General features: G+C 42.1%; 1 protein-coding gene across 1 annotated transcript; it reads right to left on the bottom strand.

The window, feature by feature from the left end:
• Positions 1-1,064: 1,064 nt before the first annotated feature.
• Positions 1,065-14,076, bottom strand: chst6 (carbohydrate sulfotransferase 6). Its single transcript, XM_079567409.1, has 3 exons — positions 13,951-14,076; positions 2,381-2,465; positions 1,065-2,316 (listed from the first exon to the last, which is right to left on the bottom strand). The coding sequence occupies exon 3, from the start codon at positions 2,290-2,292 to the stop codon at positions 1,093-1,095; it is 1,200 nt and encodes a 399-aa protein (XP_079423535.1). The 5' UTR covers positions 2,293-2,316; positions 2,381-2,465; positions 13,951-14,076; the 3' UTR covers positions 1,065-1,092.
• Positions 14,077-19,683: the final 5,607 nt, after the last annotated feature.

The raw sequence follows: 19,683 nt of genomic DNA on the forward strand, positions 1-19,683 counted from the left end.
AGAAATGCTTCTTTTAAACCAGTGTTCATTTCGTCGACTAAAATATTTAGTCTTAATTTTAGTCAAAGTGATATTTTTGACGACTAAAATAGGACTAAAACTAAATTAAAACTTTCTCATGAGACTAAAACTATGACTAAAATGTCTAGAGACTAAAATCATCCAAACTTGTATTGAGCGTCTGAAAGAGCCTCAGATCATGTAAATTCTCTGCCAAATGATCAGCTCTGAGCTTTGTTCATGTGGAGCAGCTCCATGAAGCAGAGGAACAACATTAAATATGATTATAATGAATATTATAAATATAAGTCGACTAAATTAGTCTTAATTTTAGTCGACTAAAACTAGACTAAAATTGAAAAGTTTTGTTTTGACTAAATCTTGACCAGGACAAGATCGTGAATACAAGCGGCCGAAATGAGTTTCCTTCGCAGGGTGTCTGGGGGTGAGGAGCTCAGTTACCCGGGAGGAGCTCGGAGTAGAGTCGCTGCTCCTTCACGTCGAAAGGAGCAGCTGAGGTGGCTCGGGCATCTGCTCCGGATACCTCCTGGTCGCCTCCCGCGGGAGGTGTTCCAGGCATGTCCTAGTGGGACAAGGCCCCGTGGACCCAGGACACGCTGGTGGGACTACGTCTCCGAGCTGGCCTGGTGTGGCCTCAGGGTCCCCCCAGAACAGCTGGCCTGGTGTCGCCTCGGGGTCAGAACAGCTGGAGGAGGTGTGTGTGGATCGGGAAGTTTGGGCATCTCTGCTGAGACTGCTGCCCCCGCGACCCGGCCCCGGATAAAGCGGAAGAAAATGGATGGATGGATAAATCTTGACTAAAATTAAATTACATTTTAGTCAAAAGACTAAAACTAAAATATGTTGTCAAAATGAAGACTGTTTTAAACCTGTGTCGATGAGCTGCAGTAAACGGTCCAGGCTGAGGGCAGTGTCGGCTCGTGTCTTATCAGACTGTGGCCTGAGAGAGTCTGGCACCACAGATTTCACTTCACTTAGTCATTAGAGGTATCAACTTTTTTCACATTTTCACTGTTAGGTACCACTTTGAGAAGCAAGAAAAGCAAGAAAAAACAGAAGGTTAAATAAGGTTCAAGGCGCTTTCTTTGGCGGCTCGGTTTTGTCTGGTAACCAGCTGAACCGATAGGGCTCGCGTGGCGCCAGCAGGTCGATGTCCAGCTTCTTCTGCTCTTTATCGCTGTTCACAGTCCGGTATCCCAGCATGGACATGGCGCCTCGGCACACGTCCTGCACACGCCGCACCTTGCTGTGTGGCAGCATGGTGCGCCACGCCTGAGACACGTCCACGGCGTTTCGAGAGGTGATTTTAAACGCCTCCTTTTTGGTGCCTTTGCCTTTGCCGTGGGTGACCTGGTAAATCCAGTCCTGCAGAGCGGTGGTCATCTCCAGGCCCACAAACTCATAGATGGAGCTGATCTCGTCCAGAGGGTTTCGGGCCAGGTCCTCGTACCGCACCAGTTTGTAGCGGCCCTCTAGGTAGGGCGGGGGGGTGTGGAGGGCCCTCTCCTTGATGCGCACGTGGCTGCGGCAGATCTCCTGCATGACGTGGTACTGCACATCGGCCGCAGACACGTTCCTCTGCTCCAGCACCATGGCGCTGTCGCTGGTGAAGGACTTGGAGGACTCCTCTCTGGAGCGCAGCACGGCCCGCGGGTCTCTCACCAGGTGCACGATGCGCAGGTCCAGCTCTGGGTCCTGCAGGAGAGGGTACAGAGACTCCAGCTCAAAGAAGCGCACCTCCTTCAGCACCACGTGGCTGTAGGTGCGGCAGGCGCGCTCCGCTCCGGCCAGGCCCCGGACCGAGCACTGCAGACCACAGGCGGTTTGGTTACTGAAGTGTCCCCGCGGGGTGAGGGCGCAGGCCGGGGGCGAGCACAGCGCCCGGCTGTGACTCCACATGAACAGGTTGGACACGTTGTGCTGCGGGGGCATGTAGGCCTCCATGGTGGAGAAGTCACAGTGGTAGGTGCTGCGGAGAAGGTCCCGGACAGCCATCCTGAGGGCCCGGGCCCCCGGGCGCTGCAGCGTGGTCCACACGTGCCACGCCGGCTCCATCAGGTAGAAGACCGACGGGTGCTGGCTGAACACCTGCCCCAGGAAGGACGAGCCGGAGCGCCACGACGACAGCAGCAGCACGTGCACTTTCCCGGGGGCGGGGGCCGAGCCGCAGGGGCTGAGCTGCACATACCAGCCACAGAACAGCACCACCGCTGCCCCCTGCAGGATGACCAGGAAGATCATGGAGCTGAGGTTGACTCTGCAGCGAGGCATGTCTGCGCCGTCACAGCTCTGCGCCTGGGAGGACAGACCATGAGTGAGTGACCGAAGGAGAACACGAGAGAGATGAGGAAACACTCACGGAGGGTCAGACGGAGCTGAGGACGAGCCGAGGCGTCAGCTGTCCAAACACAGGCTTCATCTTCTGAGCAACATGTGAGCGGCACCTGCGGAGAAGCAACACCAACATCACTGCTCACTCTCGCATTTCAACATTCACCAAGAACAGACCGCACATCAATCAGAGGGAATCAGTGAACTCACACACAAGGGCTTCTCCCAAAACGAACTGATTTATGTGACAGGAAACGGAGGAGAGTAAACAGAGAAGATATCTGAGCCTGACCAGCCTTTTCTCTTCCACGGAGACCTCCATAAGCTCTTTGGATCTCAAGCTTGACGATGACGGACTCTCCGATTCTCCACACTTACATTATAACACTGAGTTCTAAATAATCTTAAATCCTTCAAATGGGAAGTCAGTGTCATTACAGCATGGCTCTGTTTACACTGTCCCACTGTTCTAAAGGCTGAGTAATCACCATTCACCCAGTGGTTAGTTATTTTATGTGTAAAGTCCACTAATGAGAAGGTGCCAGCACTGCGCGTTCAACCAACTCATTCCTTTAAAAAAACAAAATCAGACTTTGACCTTCACTGCAAACTGGATTACCGCGAGATTTTGGATCAATGTTCCACACTAACATGTAGGGCTGTGCAATTAATCGAAATTCGATTACGATTTCGATTACAACAGTAAACGATTACAAAATTAGCATAATCGCAAAAAATCGATTAGATATTTTTTTTGTCAATTTTTTTTTTGGGTTTCTATTTATTTTAATATTTTGTTCAATTTTTTTTTTTTACTTTTTTTTCCCTAATTTTTAATTTTTGGATTTTTGTCGTTTTTTTTATGGATTTTTGTCACTTTTTTGATGGATTTTTGTCACTTTTTTGATGGATTTTTGTCTTTTTTTTGATGGATTTTTGTCACTTTTTTGATGGATTTTTGTCACTTTTTTGATGGATTTTTGTCACTTTTTTGATGGATTTTTGTCACTTTTTTGATGGATTTTTGTCTTTTTTTTGATGGATTTTTGTCATTATTTTGATGGATTTTTGTCACTTTTTTGCTGGATTTTTTGTCTTTTTTGGCTGGAGTTTTGTCTTTTTTTCTGCTGGATTTTTGTCACTTTTTTGCTGGAGTTTTGTCTTTTTTTCTGATGGATTTTTGTCATTTTTTTGCTGGATTTTTGTCACTTTTTTGATGGATTTTTGTCACTTTTTTGATGGATTTTTTTAAAGGCAACAAATAATCGTTTGAATAATCGTGATTTCAATTATGACAAAAATAATCGTGATTATTATTTTTTCAATAATCGAGCAGCCCTACTAACATGCTGTGTTCACGTGACATCACAACAACGGAAAAGTCAGAGGTGGCAGACGTGATGTTGGCCAGTTTCTTTCCAAATCTGTCGTATTGGTCCGTGCCCTCCATCTGAATCTTCTTCTGGAACTTCTCCCTCCATGTCTCACAAGGCCTAACTTGTCCCGTCTTTACTTATTGAGCTCGTGACCTTGGTGAACGTGATCCAGCTTCACTTTCATTCACGGACAGACTGAGACGGCAGGAGGGAATTTGACTCTGCGCAGGGGCGGACTGGCCATATGAGCACAGAGGGGCCACTGGCTCTAGGGCCACCGGTCCGGCCTCTCACTTGACCTAACCCTTAGTGACCGAGCTTCACCCAAATCTAAAAGCTTAACCTCTTACCTCCCGCCTGAACCGAGAGGATCTTTTTCCTCACGTCATCAGATTTTTTTTTCCATCATTTTTTTGTTGGGTATTCAACTCACTTTTTTGTCATTTTTTCGTCTAATTTTTGTCATTTTTTTGGGGTCAAATTTTTATCACTTTTTGTCACATTTTTGTCACTTTTTCATCACTTTTTCGTCACTTTTTTGTCAAACTTTTCTCACTTTTTTGTCACATTTCCATCATTGTTTTCGTCTCAGTTTTGTCGCTATTTTCACACATTTTTTCCCAGAAGCTTTTGGATTGGGGCAAAGCCAAACTGGGGAAAATGTGCTCGGTTCAGGTGGGAGTTAAGGGCTTAAAAGAAAAGCATCCGAAAACAAAAATGCACTGGAAAAGCAACAAAAAAGCAACACAATGTGACCAAAATGTGACGAAAATGTGACGACAAAGCAATGAAAAAAGGGATGAAAAAACAACAACATGAAAAAAAAACCCAAAAAAAAAGAGACTAAAACACGCCAAAAACATGACAAAAATGCAGCGACAACGTGCCAAAAAGTTACCATCACTTTTCTAGATTTGAGCTTTCAAATGAGGCGTTACAGTGTTGCTCTCCAGTCAAGAAGCCTTTAGATTTGGGCAAAGCCAAACTGGAGAAAATGCTCTTAGTTACGGCGGGGGGTCAGAGGTTCACATATGTATTTGTGGAAGTGTCACATTTACGCTAATTCGGGCCAGGCTGACCAGAGTCCAGGGCTGTTCTTCAGTCCCAGTCCGGCCCCTGACTCTGCGCGCGTACAATGATCTGCACATGGCCAAACCTTTCCACAGAAAAGACTTTAAAGCAGCGATCGTGAACTCCCAAACCGGGGTGTCCCAACTTTCTTCATCGAGGGCGGCACCTGATCAGGGTCAGTTAATCCAAATCAAGATATGATTAGGGTGACGAACGGCAAATGTAACGTTAGTTGTGTTTCACTCACACAGATCTCACACATATTTTTAGAAACTAGAAGGTCTTGGCTTTCAAATAAGGCCTCACACTGGCATATAGGCTGTAAGCTCTCCAGTCAATACGCTCTGAGAAGTGGATGCAGTTCTTGTATTTGAAGAGCTGAGTGGCGCTAGGCTAGTGCAAGGCTAGTGCATTCCTATGGTATCAGCTAGCCTGCATTAAAAACAGTCTGACCAACAGTGCACCTGAGGCAAATCACTTATAACACCAGACTAACCATATACATGTCTGGAAATGAGGCCCTATGTCATCCTAAAATATGCCTTTAATGAGAAAAAAAGGTTAGTTTGTCTTGTGCATTAAAATGTTGGAGGCGACGCTGTTTGCACGTTTTTGCTCTCACAGAACAAGAGCCTAAATGAACTAGTATAGAGACGGCAAAGTGGTATAAGGGGACCAAAGAAAACCTCTCGTGGGAATCACCATTTTCCCTCTTTTTAGACGTTTTCTGGTGGACTATAATAATAATATATATTATCACTCATAAAAAAGTCAGAATCAGGTCCATGTGGGTGTTTTTTACCGCAAATTGTTAGAGCAGGAGAAGCGATAAACAGCACTCGTTGCTAACGCTAGCTTATGTGGCATGAAGCTAACGTAGCTTCCTGGTTAGCATTGTCTGTTTTTTAAGTATTTATGGGCTGTTAAACCTTTGCTCCGCTCAATTTCTCTGTATTTATATTTAATAGAAAAATATCTTAATAATTCTACATTTGTTTAAGTAATAGACACAGACGGCATCTCTGGAATCGCCCATATATGGTCATTTTTGAAAACAGTTAAGAACATTTTTTAAATTTTCTCTAATTATTCAAAAACTACTGTAACAAACGCTGAATTATGAATATAGTTTCTACTAAATAAAGATACAAAGATATGGGGAGGAGCAAAGTGGTTCAACAGCCCATAAATAACGGAGAATGCTAACTTGATGCTACATGTTAGCATCGGGCTAGCGCTAGCTACAACTGCCGTTTTTTCACTTCTACAGAACAATCTGCTGTGAGAAAACATCCATATGGGCCCGATTTACACTTGACTTTATTTATGTGATAAATAAGTTCATATTCCACCAGAAAATGGCTAAAATTATGTTTCTCTAAAGATTCTATTTCCCCCCTTGGCGAGGCCACGCCCCCTTCTATGACGAGATGCCGTCTGTATCTATATGGGCAATTCCAAACTGTATCAATGTAACACTCTGTATCTCTTGTATCTCTTTTGAGGCTTGTGAAAGTTTGATTTTCAAGCTGTGACAGGTATCGCACATGTTGTCAATAATAATGTAGCGAAGGGCCCATTGTTCCGCACGTCCCGTCTCCAGCTGCCCCAGGACGGCCTCATTCAGGGGACAACAATGGGACATGCTGTATCTGTTCGGTTCCCTCGACAGGATGCAGACACCGCGTCAGCAAAGCTTGCACTAAACCTGTCCTGCTTTCTTCCAGTTTTCCAGGAGGTGCAATGTGGGAAAAGGCTGGTCAGCTGTGGAGCAACATGTTTTTCCCCCCTCAGCAGTCGCCACGAAGGCCGCGGTTTCAGGCGGTGAGGGAGCGGCACAGCTTTGGCGGTGTCTGCTGTGTCTGACCGTCATATTACGCAAAGTGGGATTTCCACGGGGCGGGTAGACAGACAGGTGTGTGTGCCAGTGATGCAATGAGGGATGTGTGTGAGACATGTGAGGTCATGTGACTCTACACAAAATGACCAGTGTTTTTCTTAACTTTTCACATCAAGCACCACCATATAAAACATTTGACCTGGATCAAGATCAAAACAGGAGTAGACTATACTAAGTCTATGTAAAAAGTTTCCACAATAATGCCTTTAATTACAGCACCGAGTCACTGTTTCTCCCTGTGATCTCTGTTTAAGGCGAGACACTGCAGGTGAATAGGGGAAAACATGTATATTTACAGATATCAATGTGAAACTGTTGCTGTCGATCACTGGCATAAATGTGAGAAGAAAATACATGGCAAGTTTTCTGTCATTTTATCTTTTCATATAAGAACAAGGTGTTTTATGCCTAAAAATGCCCCAAATTTCCCATCTTTTCGGCGACGAAATCTGAATAATGGACAGAGCTACATTCAAATTTATGGTTTCATTTTATTGATGAATGAGTTACCAAGACTTTCTCAGAGGGGATTTTGGATTTCTTGTTTAGTTTTAAAATAAGCTGTTTTTAGTGGAAAAATTTGTAAAAAAAATAATTTTCGCCTCATTTTTTGACATTCAAAACTCAATAAATGGGGTTTAGGGATCAAGGGGAGACACTACAAGCAAAACTCATTTTTTTCAGTTTTCAGGTTTTGGGCCAAATTGGTCTCTGAACATATAAGCTTTCACCCGGAAATAGAAAATATGACTAATCTTCACAATAACATGTTTAAATATTGCGCTGATTCAAGGTTTCCCCATAGACTTATATGGGACAATGCAATTTCAAGGGCCTTTTTCTCAAAACACATTTTTCTGTCATTGTGGCGACACTATGTCCACGTCAGTCGGACCTAAAGACGTCACATTTTCCAGCCTTGGACTGAACAATATTTGGAAGATTTTTTCAGAGGGATTTTTTAGTATTTAATCCCTTAAACCCCATTTATTGAGTTTTGAATGTCAAAAAATGAGGCGAAAATTACATTTTTACACATTTTTCCATTAAAAAAAACAGCTTATTTTAAAACTAAACAAGAAATCCTAAATCCCCTCTGAGAAAGTCTTGGCAACTCATTCATCAATAAAATTAAACAATAAATTTGAATGTAGCTCTATCTATCTTTTTAGGCATAAAACACCTTGTTCTTATATGAAAAGATAAAATGACAGAAATCTTGCCATGTATTTTTTTCTCACATTTATCCCAGTGATCTACAGCAAAAGTTTCAAATTGACATCTGTAAATATACATGTTTTCCCTATTCACCCGCAGTGTCTCGCCTTAAATAACAAAAAATCCCTCTGAAAAAATCTTCCAAATATTGTTCAGTCCAAGGCTGGAAAATGTGAAGTCTTTAGGTCCGACTGACGTGGACATAGTGTCGCCACAATGACAGAAAAATGTGTTTGGAGAAAAAGGCCTTTGAAATTGTGTTCTCCCATATAAGTCTATGGGGGAACATTGAATCAGCGCAATATTTAAACATGTTATTGTGAAGATTAGGCATATTTTCTGTTTCCTGGTGAAAGCTTATATGTTCAGAGACCAATTTGGCCCAAAACCTGAAAACTGAAAAAAATGAGTTTTGCCTGTAGTGTCTCCCCTTAAAACGAATAAAGCCTAAACTTGCAGATGACCCTGAGCACCGATTGAAGCCCGAGTCCTTAATAGAAGTCATTCCAGACCCAGCATAAATTACAACACAGCTGACTGCCCAGGCCCGAGCAAATCCCTGGAGGAGGTGCTCAGGTGCAGCAGTGGAGTAACTGGGATTAAATATGTCCTAACCATTCGACACGCCCACGCCTCAGTCACGCTATACCTTATCTCCAGCAGCATCGGCGTGACCTGCACCGTGTTTCCCGCGCGGATGGTTTACTACCAAGTCCTCGATTTGAAGATAAGACCTCACATCCACTTTGCACCTGGAGCAGTGGCTTTGTGTGAAATCCAGTTTAACTCAAATTGTTTCTACTACAGAAAACGCTCCAATCCGTGTCTTATATATACGGGATTGAATGAAAGTGGGCGTGTCGAGCATAGGTGAGGCTCATAAACGTTCTTCATTGTCCCTCAGCGTAGGGCTGCTCGATTATTGAAAAAATAATAATCACGATTATTTTTGTCATAATTGAAATCACGATTATTCAAACGATTATTTGTTTTATAACAATCCATCAAAAAAATTACAAAAATCCATCCAAAAAGTGACAAAAATCCATCAAAAAAGTGACAAAAATCCATCAAAAAAGTGACAAAAATACATCAAAAAAGTGACAAAAATACATCAAAATAATGACAAAAATCCATCAAAAAAGTGACAAAAATACATCAAAAAAATGTCAAAAATCCATCAAAAAAATGTCAAAAATCCATCAAAAAAGTGACAAAAATCCATCAAAAAAATGTCAAAAATCCATCAAAAAAGTGACAAAAATCCATCAAAAAAATGTCAAAAATCCATCAAAAAAATGTCAAAAATCCATCAAAAAAATGTCAAAAATCCATCAAAAAAGTGACAAAAATCCATCAAAAAAGTGACAAAAATCCATCAAAAAAATTACAAAAATCCAGCAGAAAAAGACAAAAATCCATCAAAAAAGTGACAAAAATCCCAAAATTAAAAATTAGAAAAAAAAATGTGAAAAAAAAAAATAATTGAAAAAATAAATAAAAATAAAAATTATAATAGATTTTTTGCGATTATGCTAATTTTGTAATCGTTTACTGTTGTAATCGAAATCGTAATCGAATTTCGATTAATTGCACAGCCCTACCTCAGCGTTTACTTTTCTCACTTTAAAGCTTGATATAAGAGGAGATGTTGCGGTCTGACTGACTGGGTTTCTGCATTGGCCAGGGGAGCTCTCTGCAGGCAGGGCGGCAAAGTCGATGACGCCGTGATGAACACACGATGAGCACAGAACTCCTCGGAACGGGACCGTTGACGGACTAGGGGCTTTCGAAAAGACAGTTTCATGTTCCCTCTTAAACGTATCCAAATCCAAGGATTAAGGGGAAAGGGAGCTTCAGCAGGATAAGGAACTACAAAGATGAAAAGTGGATCTCTCCTTCTGTGGTTCTCCCCGAGGTTTCTCTTTTCTCCTGCCGGGTTTTTGAGTTTTTCCTCGCCGTGCTGGAGAGTGTAAGGACGGGGGAACTTTTAATTGTCACATTTATTGCTCTGTTTTATTGCCTTAATGTTTGGTGCAGCCCTGAGGCGACGTAATATTGGGCTATACAAAACCATTAAACTTGAACTTAAAAGGATTGCTCAGAACTGTGTCTAAAATGGAGCTCAAAACATCAATTTTTCATGATACATCCTTGAATGAATAGATTGCATATCTTATCACAATTGCAACACTTCTAATTGTAACACTCACTGATGCTTTCAGAGGGTTAGTGAGGCCCCGGGGTGATCGCTCTGCCGCCTTCTCTCGATGTGAATGTGAATGTAAAACAAATACTGCTGCGCTTTGTCTGTCGGTTTGGCTCATTTGCGATTCCAAACCAGCCACTTGCTCCTGATCCATGGGGTAAATACTACAGAGGACCCGGAGATCTGGGTCGGACGATGTGACAATAAATCAAACCACTGTAATGATCTTCACAGATTTTTTGAATCTTGTGTGTACTTTTTGCTTTTTTTTCTTAAAGAGGGGGTGTTCTGCTTTTTTTCAGTCCCATAGCACCAGTCTATATCACACTACAATGATGACAAACCTTCTGTTGGTCTGTAAATGCAGTAAATTAGACGAAAAAATGACAAAAAAGTGATACAAATTTGACCAAAAAAATGCAAAAAATTGACAAAAAATGACCAAAAAATAACAAATAAATGACAAAAAAACCCAACCAAAAATTACAAAAAAAAATGACAAAAATATGACAAAAAAATGACAAAAATGTGATAAAAATTTGACCAAAAAAATGCAAAAAATTGTCAAAAAATGACAAAAAAAATGACAAAAAAATGACAAAAAAATGACAAAAAAATGACAAAAATGTGACAAAAATGAGTTGAACACCCACAAAAAAATGATGGAAAAAAAATCTGATGACGTGAGGAAAAAGATCCTCTCGATTCAGGCGGGAGTTAAGAGGTTAAAGGGGAGGTTCTGCTTTTTTCAGTCCCACAGCACCAGTCTATATCTCACTACAATGATGAGCAAACCTTCTGTTGGTCTGTAAATGCAGTAAATTAGAATAACTGCCTTTGTATAAAATGTCTCTCTCAAAATGGCTGTAGTGAATGTCTTGAAATCGGCCTCTGTCTCTTTAAGAACCTCTGAGCCTTTAGACACGCCCCCTCCACACGCTGTCTGTGGCATCAGTGGGGAGGGGGTTCTGCTGAGGAGCAGTGGTTGGTTACTCGGCTGGTGACCAAAGCTCGGAGGCGTCTCCAGGAGGTGGGGGCGTTCCTAGGAGGACTCAGGCAAACCTATCCCTAAAATGGCCGCCATCAGAGTTTTTACAGATTACTCAGAAATACGTGAATGTGCCAAGGCAACACTTCAGCCATGTTTTTAATGAGGGAGTGACAGAATAACATGATGGAAAGCTTGAAAAAGTCCATTTTGCATAATACCCCCCCTTTAAGTTTTAAGTTGTCATGTTTTGCCTCTCAGTTGTTTTTCCACAACGTACACATTTTCAGAGACGGGTTAAACAAGACTATCTGTGACAAAGACAGGGGAGATAGGGGTTCAAACAGCCACTGAGGACGGTTCATGGTCTCAGTTTTAGGCTAATTGTTTAACACACAACCTTTTAACAGTGCATTACAGCAGACGACTGTAATTCACTAGTTTGAGAAACAATTAACTGGTAAAATAAATAAGTAAATGGGTGTGTAAAAAGTGCATGAATGAGAGGTAGTTCAGTAAACAGTAAGACAGTAGGACATCACTACAGTGTCATCAATGTACAACACTAGACCTGCAATCAATTTTTTATAGTGTGCCGTGTGAAATATTTATCTTTAAGGCCAGTGTTTCTCAAACCATGGTTTCAGGTGGCATTCTGCAATTCTGTCCAGGTACTCAGAGTCATTTTATTCATGTTGTTGTCTTTTTGGTCCAGTTGTTAAGAACTATAGCCTGCTTCAATTTAGGCCTAATTAATTAAGTTTTGAGTCCTGTTTTAGGCAGATCCAGGGGCCGGACTGGGACTGAAAAACAGCCCTGGACTCTGGCCCAAATTAGCGTAAATGCGACACTTCCACAAATACATATGTGAACCTCTTACCCCCCGCCTTAACCCATAGCATTTTCTCCAGTTCGGCTTTACCCAAATCTAAAAGCTTCTTGACTGGAGAGCAACACTGTGACGCCTCATTTGAAAGCTCAAATCTAGAAAAGTGATGGTAACTTTTTGTCACGTCGTCGTTCCATTTTCGTTTGTTGTTGTTTGTTTTTGTTGCTTTTTGCAGCTTTTTTATTACATTTTTGTGGCTTTTCGTCTCTTTTTCGTCACTTTTTCGTCTCTTTTTTGTCTCTTTTTCGTCACTTTTTCGTCTCTTTTTCGTCTCTTTTTCGTCACTTTTTCGTCACTTTTTCGTCTCTTTTTCGTCTCTTTTTCGTCTCTTTTTCGTCTCTTTTTCGTCTCTTTTTCGTCTCTTTTTCGTCTCTTTTTCGTCACTTTTTTGTCTCTTTTTCGTCACTTTTTCGTCTCTTTTTCGTCACTTTTTCGTCTCTTTTTCGTCACTTTTTTGTCTCTTTTTCGTCACTTTTTCGTCTCTTTTTCGTCTCTTTTTCGTCTCTTTTTCGTCTCTTTTTCGTCTCTTTTTCGTCTCTTTTTCGTCACTTTTTTGTCTCTTTTTCGTCACTTTTTCGTCTCTTTTTCGTCACTTTTTCGTCTCTTTTTCGTCTCTTTTTCGTCACTTTTTTGTCTCTTTTTCGTCACTTTTTCGTCTCTTTTTCGTCACTTTTTCGTCTCTTTTTCGTCACTTTTTTGTCTCTTTTTCGTCACTTTTTCGTCTCTTTTTCGTCTCTTTTTCGTCACTTTTTCGTCTCTTTTTCGTCTCTTTTTCGTCTCTTTTTCGTCTCTTTTTCGTCACTTTTTCGTCTCTTTTTCATCTCTTTTTCGTCTCTTTTTCGTCTCTTTTTCGTCTCTTTTTCGTCTCTTTTTCGTCTCTTTTTCGTCTCTTTTTTGTCACTTTTTCGTCTCTTTTTCGTCTCTTTTTCGTCACTTTTTCGTCTCTTTTTCGTCTCTTTTTCGTCACTTTTTCGTCACTTTTTCGTCTCTTTTTCGTCACTTTTTCGTCTCTTTTTCGTCTCTTTTTCGTCACTTTTTCGTCTCTTTTTCGTCTCTTTTTCGTCACTTTTTCGTCTCTTTTTCGTCACTTTTTCGTCTCTTTTTCGTCTCTTTTTCGTCTCTTTTTCGTCACTTTTTCGTCTCTTTTTCGTCTCTTTTTCGTCACTTTTTCGTCTCTTTTTCGTCTCTTTTTCGTCTCTTTTTCGTCTCTTTTTCGTCTCTTTTTCGTCTCTTTTTCGTCTCTTTTTCGTCATTTTTGTTCGTTGTTGTTTGTTTTTGTCACTTTTTTGTTACTTTTCCGTTGTGTTTTCGTCTCTTGTTTTTCAGTTTTTTTTTGTCATGTTATTGTTGTTTTTTCCACCGCTTTCTTCCTCGCTTTGTCGTCGCGTTTTCATCACATTTTGTCACTTTTTTTGTCGCTTTTCCAGCACATTTTTGTTTCTGGATGCTTTTCTTTTAAGCTTTTAGATTTGGGTGAAGCTCGGTCACTAAGGCTAAGGTAAAGTGAGGGGGCCAGACCGGTGGCCCTAGAGCCAGTGGCCCCTCTGTGACATATGGCCAGTCCGCCCCTGGGCAGACCCTGGAGGTGCCGCCTTGGAGACCCATTTATTCTATGTTCTATGCCATGTAGTAGAAAATGTGTAAAAAAAAAAACACAAAAAAACTTCTGCTGAATTTCCTCAAGTCTCGTCTGGAAACTGTGACGGCGTTAGGAGCAAATAAACAGCACAACTCGCAGCCAAAAGCCCCGAAGTCAGAGCCTGCGTTACAACAAGACTCGACATGTCACCGCACCGGGAGCAGAACCAGCCCGTGGCCACAAAGCACACGGAGTCCCGGGACAGCGCGGATCCTCGCCCCCCTCTAGCCCCGTTCCCTTGGAAACGGACTGCTCCGGGAAAACTGCCCCAAAAACTTCGGAACTCTGCGCCTTTGAGCGACTCTTACCGTGTCTCCGCACTCGGACCCCGGCGCGCGCAGAGCGGTCTCCGTGTTCCTCCCCCCGGGGCGCGTAAAGAGCGGCTGCGGTTCGACCCGTCCCTGCTGCTGCTGCTGTGCGTCGTTTGGTTTGAGACGTGGCCAGCGGAGTGCGCGGCGGGCTGTGGGCCGGGAGTAGGGTGGGCCGGGGGTGGGGGGGTGGGCCGGGTCTGTGGGGCAGATAACATGTGCTGAATCATGTCGGGGAGAGCCCAGCCTGCGTGCGTCCTGTTACCTCAACACAATGCGCTCTTGTGCGCCGCGGAGGCCGATGAATCCACTGTCTGTGCCGGTCTGAGAACCCAGTCTGGTTTAGAATGTGCCAGAGTAGCATTAGGCCAACGTGAGCAGGAATTAAAGGGGGGGTATTCTGCAAAATGGACTTTTTCAAGCATTACATCATGTTATTCTGTCACTCCCTCATTAAAAACATGGCTGAAGTGTTGCCTTGGCACATTCACGTATTTCTGAGTAATCTGTAAAAACTCTGATGGCGGCCATTTTAGGGATAGGTTTGCCTGAGTCCTCCTAGGAACGCCCCCACCTCCTGGAGACGCCTCCGAGCTTTGGTCACCAGCCGAGTAACCAACCACTGCTCCTCAGCAGGAAGAGAATCGGATCTAGCGAACGCTGGAGAATCGGGGCTACAGTGTTTAGCGCATGCGCAGCCTCGCATGTTTACGCAGCTCTTTGATACTTTATTGATCTCACAGATGGAGAAAGTGTTAATTAGGCAATGTGTAAATGATGTCGGCGATATTTATGTAAAATACATTGAAATAAATAATTGTAATGATGATAGAAATGATAATAACAATTATGAAAGATTTGACAAAGCAACAGAACAACAAGTTGTAAATTGTGTATATTTATAGAAAATACAAATAAACAAAATAATGATGATGTTGATGATGATATAAATTATAATAATTATAAACGATCAGATTTGACTAAACAAAAACACAACAATTGACTATTTACAAAATTTACAATCTATGATAATATTTATAGGCCTATATATTTACACACAAGGCAGCCAAATATAAGATTTAAATAGGTTAGGTCCTCATAAAGCCATTCTTTTCAGCGAAAAAACGCGAAAGAAAACATCCTCGTGGGTAGTTTGCGCTCTATATGACTGGAATAAGCGGAAAAACAATTAAAATTATAAGTAGATATGGTTTAAACACATCAATTGTACTGATCATAAAAATATTAATACATTTTAAAGCCGGTCGAACTTCGCGCCTGTAAGACGCATGCGCAGAAGTACTAAATATATTGTGCTGAGTTAAAACAAACTTCTTTCAAAACAGTACTTTTGATTTGTATTAAAATGATGTTATACAAAGCATTATGTCTGTGTCAGGACTCCAACATATTAATCACTGTCTTCTAACTGTCCCCGATATGCCGCCACAACTGTTTTCTAACTGTCGTAAACATAAATTGGCCATGCGAAGCTTGCGCATGCGCTAAACCCCTGTGTCCAATTCTCTTCCTGTCCCCGATATGCTGCCACACCCCCTCCCCACTGATGCCACAGACAGCGTGTGGAGGGGGCGTGTCTAAAGGCTCAGAGGTTCTTAAAGAGACAGAGGCCTATTTCAAGACATTCACTACAGCCATTTTGAGAGAGACATTTTATACAAGGCAGTTATTCTAATTTACTGCATTTACAGACCAACAGAAGGTTTGTCATCATTGTAGTGTGATATAGACTGGTGCTATGGGACTGACAAAAGCAGAACACCCCCTCTTTAACCTCTTAACTCCCGCCTGAATCGAGAGGATCTTTTTCCTCACGTCATCAGATTTTTTTTCCATCATTTTTTGTGGGTGTTCAACTCATTTTTGTCACATTTGTCATTTTTTGTCATTTTTTTTGGTCATTTTTTTGCATTTTTTTTGACAAATTTTTATCACATTTTTGTCATTTTTTTGTCATTTTTTCGTCTAATTTACTGCATTTACAGACCAACAGAAGGTTGGTCATCATTGTAGTGTGATATAGACTGGTGCTATGGGACTGAAAAAAGCAGAACACCCCCTCTTTAAGTTTATACACCCTGTAGGCCAGTGTAAGGCCTCATTTGAAAGCTAAGACCTACAAAATGCACCTAAACTGATCTTTTTTTCCATCAAATTTTTCCCACTTTTTTCAAGACGCTTTTAGATTTGGGTAATACCAAATCTCTCAACCCCCACCTTCTCCAAGTGCATTTTCTCTCAGATTTTTTCATCGGTTTTGCCCAAATCTAAAAGGCCAGCTACGTATAACGCCTCATTTGAAAGCTAAGACCTACAGAACTGATCTAAATGGATCTTTTTCCTTGCGTTGTTGGCGCATTTTTCTGTGGCTCCTTCGTGACTTTTGTCTCTTTTTCCGTAATTTTCGTGCCTTTCTTCTCAAATTTTTGTCACTATTTTGATTTTCAAGAAGCTTTTACATTTGTGCAAATACCAAACTGGAGCAAACGTGATCGGCTCAGAGGTTCTTAAAGAGACAGAGGCCTATTTCAAGACATTCACTACGGCCATTTTGAGAGAGACATTTTATACAAGGCAGTTATTCTAATTTACTGCATTTACAGACCAACAGAAGGTTTGTCATCATTGTAGTGTGATATAGACTGGTGCTATGGGACTGAAAAAAGCAGAATACCCCCTCTTTAAGCAGCCTAAGGTTTAGCTGTTCTTTTTTGTAATTGTTTATCCCTTATCTTCCATGACGTTGGCTAAATTTACTAAAGTATAGGGGTCTCCAACTGTGAGACGGGCGAGACCCTGTCCCATGTGGCCATTGGAAAGGCCGTAAATAGATAGAAATGACCATTGTGGACCATCGTGTGCCTGCAACAAATATTTTATAGTCTTAAACAGGCCTTATCATTTAATATGTTTGAAGGGATGTCATGTCGTTTGCGTAAATTGAATTATAGGATGGATAGAGCCACGTTCAAATGCATGGCTTGCTTTTGTTGATTACGTTTCTTATCTTCTGTGGAGCTGTTTGGCCTAAACTCTGGAGGTTTGTAAGAAAACAGAGGAAAAGCTACAACACAAAATGCTCTGAGGTTCTCATGCGGAGCTGGAATGTTCCCTGTCGGCGCTCACACTCGAGAGACAGGACAGGAAATTAAACCCAGGACATTTGATTCGGTCCATCCCAACCCCACCCTCTTCACAGTCTCCTCTCGGCCCTCCCCCACAGCCAGGCACACAGCCGAACATGTGCCTGGCCTGCAGGTGCAGCGCTGAGTCAGCAGAGTTTTGCCATATGAGGCTGTTATTTCTAATCTGGTCTTTATCTGTGTGCCTCTCCAGAGCCCCAACGTTTCTTCTACCTTCAGGGAGTGAACAGTCCCGTCCTGGGCGTGAAAGATCCTCCACAAAAGGAGAGTGAACAGTCTTGTGCAGGGTGTGAAGGGTCTTAAAGTCTTGTGCTGGGTGTGGGGGATCTTCTGACCAGCCCTTTGGGTGTGAGGTCTTCACAAGATGCAGTGTTCTTCATCTAATATGACATTTTGACAAGAGCGAGAAAAGGTTTCTGAAGATGGCGGAAATATCCTCAACTCAACCAACCCAGTTCTGACAACCACAGCATAACAATCTCTACTGCAATGGATCATCACTGGAGACCTCGGAAAAAAGATAGAAAGGATCTGGCTCAGCTTGGCTTTTAAAGGGCTACAAAAAAATAATAGTTGGATTTGTTGTTTTAGGATTAGGCTCATGTGGTTAAGTTGTAAGCCTAACTTGTTGGGAATTTTGCCGGATGCATTTGTCCCATAACCTTGAATGCCACTGGGGAAACTTGTGAGGAGCAGTGCAGTATCTGAGGACTGTCACGGCTCAACAAGAATGAAAACCCAAATTGCAGATGCGATGGCCGGAAAAAGGTAAGTATTTATTTTTACAAAAGAATGTGCAGATGGGGGTTTCTTCTTGGAGTCTTTGGCTGGGGCTGGAGTTCGGCAGGGCTGAGGCTGGAGCTGAGTTGGACGCAGGAGCTGAAGCAAAAAAAGAGTAAGGTAAGTATTACAAAATATCACCAAAAACTAAGCCTAAGTCGGTGCAATGTTCACCGCGTTGGAAGACTGACGATCTGGCAGAGGTGTTGAGGAGAAGCCAGTCTTTATACAGCTGATGACGAGTAGATTGGAGACAGGTGTGTGAGCCAGCCCTGGAGCAGGAGGAGGAGCCACGACCACACCCAGCCAGATTCCAAATAAGGGGGAGAGGAAAAGGAGACCGGCACAGGAAAACAGAGCCTGGAGTAGACTCTGACAAGGACCATCTCCAGATTTTGAGCCAGGACTGATTAAGGCGAGACACTGCAGGTGAAGAGGGAAAAAATGTATATTTACAGAGATCAATTTGAAACGTTTGCTGTAGATCCAATGTGAGAAAAAAATACATGGCAAGTTTTCTGTCATTTTATCTTTTCATATAAGAACAAGGTGTTTTTATGCCTAAAAATGCCCCAAATTTCCCATCTTTTCGACGAAATCTGAATAATGGACAGAGCTACATTCAAATTAATGGTTTTATTTTATTGATGAATGAGTTACCAAGACTTTCTCAGAGCGGATTTGGGATTTCTTGTTTAGTTTTAAAATAAGCTGTTTTTTAGTGGAAAAATTTGTAAACATTTTATTTTTTGACATTCAAAACTCAATAAATGGGGCTTAAGGGATAAGATAATAAAAAATCCCTCTGAAAAAATCTTCCAAATATTGTTCAGTCCAAGGCTGGAAAATGTGAAGTCTTTAGGTCCGACTGACGTGGACATAGTGTCGCCACAATGACAGAAAAATGTGTTTTGAGAAAAAGGCCCTTGAAATTGCATTCTCCCATATAAGTCTATGGGGGAACATTGAATCAGCGCAATATTTAAACATGTTATTGTGAAGATTAGGCATATTTTCTGTTTCCGGGTGAAAGCTTATATGTTCAGAGACCAATTTGGCCCAAAACCTGAAAACTGAAAAAATTGAGTTTTGCCTGTAGTGTCTCCCCTTAAGGGATTATGCCTAGCTAGAGGAATTACCATTTTTGGGTTGATAGGGAAACCCAAAGCTCCACACAGAAAGGCCTTATCGGAAGAACAAACATTAGAACTTCTTGCTTTGAGTCGAGCGCCCTTAACAAGTCTTTTTTTTTACCCATTGTTCTGTCTATGCTCCTGAGTGTGAGTTGGTTTAAGTTGAGCTTCAGGAAGCAGCCGGTTCCTGTCAGAGCGGGGCTCGTCATCCCACCGAGGAGGAGCCACGGGGGGAGCGGGGTGGGGGGGGGGGGGCATAAGTGGAAGGCCCCAGGCGCTGGGTTGAGACAGGATCAAATATCCAAACAAAAGTGTTGGGCTGTTCCCCTCTCTCCTACACCTCGCCTACAATTGCAACAATACAACAGAACATTATTGGACAGTGAGATCCGGGGGTAACGCTGACCTAGACTATTATATTACAAATACTCTACACTGCATTCCAAATTAGTCTCAATGAAACTCATGGATGATATCGTGTCTCGGGACATCAATCTCAGAGATCTGGGATGAATAGTTGTCAGGTTAAGCTCACTTACGGGAAAAACTGCTGGTTTAAAACGTTCCACATTATTCAGCAGATCGTCATTTTCAAGCAATATGGGAAAGAAAAAGGGTCTCTCTGCTGATGAAAAGCGTGAAATAGTTGAATGCTT

The sequence above is a fragment of the Gobius niger genome (assembly GCF_951799975.1).
Source record: "Gobius niger genome assembly, chromosome: 12".
NCBI classification, from domain to species: domain Eukaryota; kingdom Metazoa; phylum Chordata; class Actinopteri; order Gobiiformes; family Gobiidae; genus Gobius; species Gobius niger.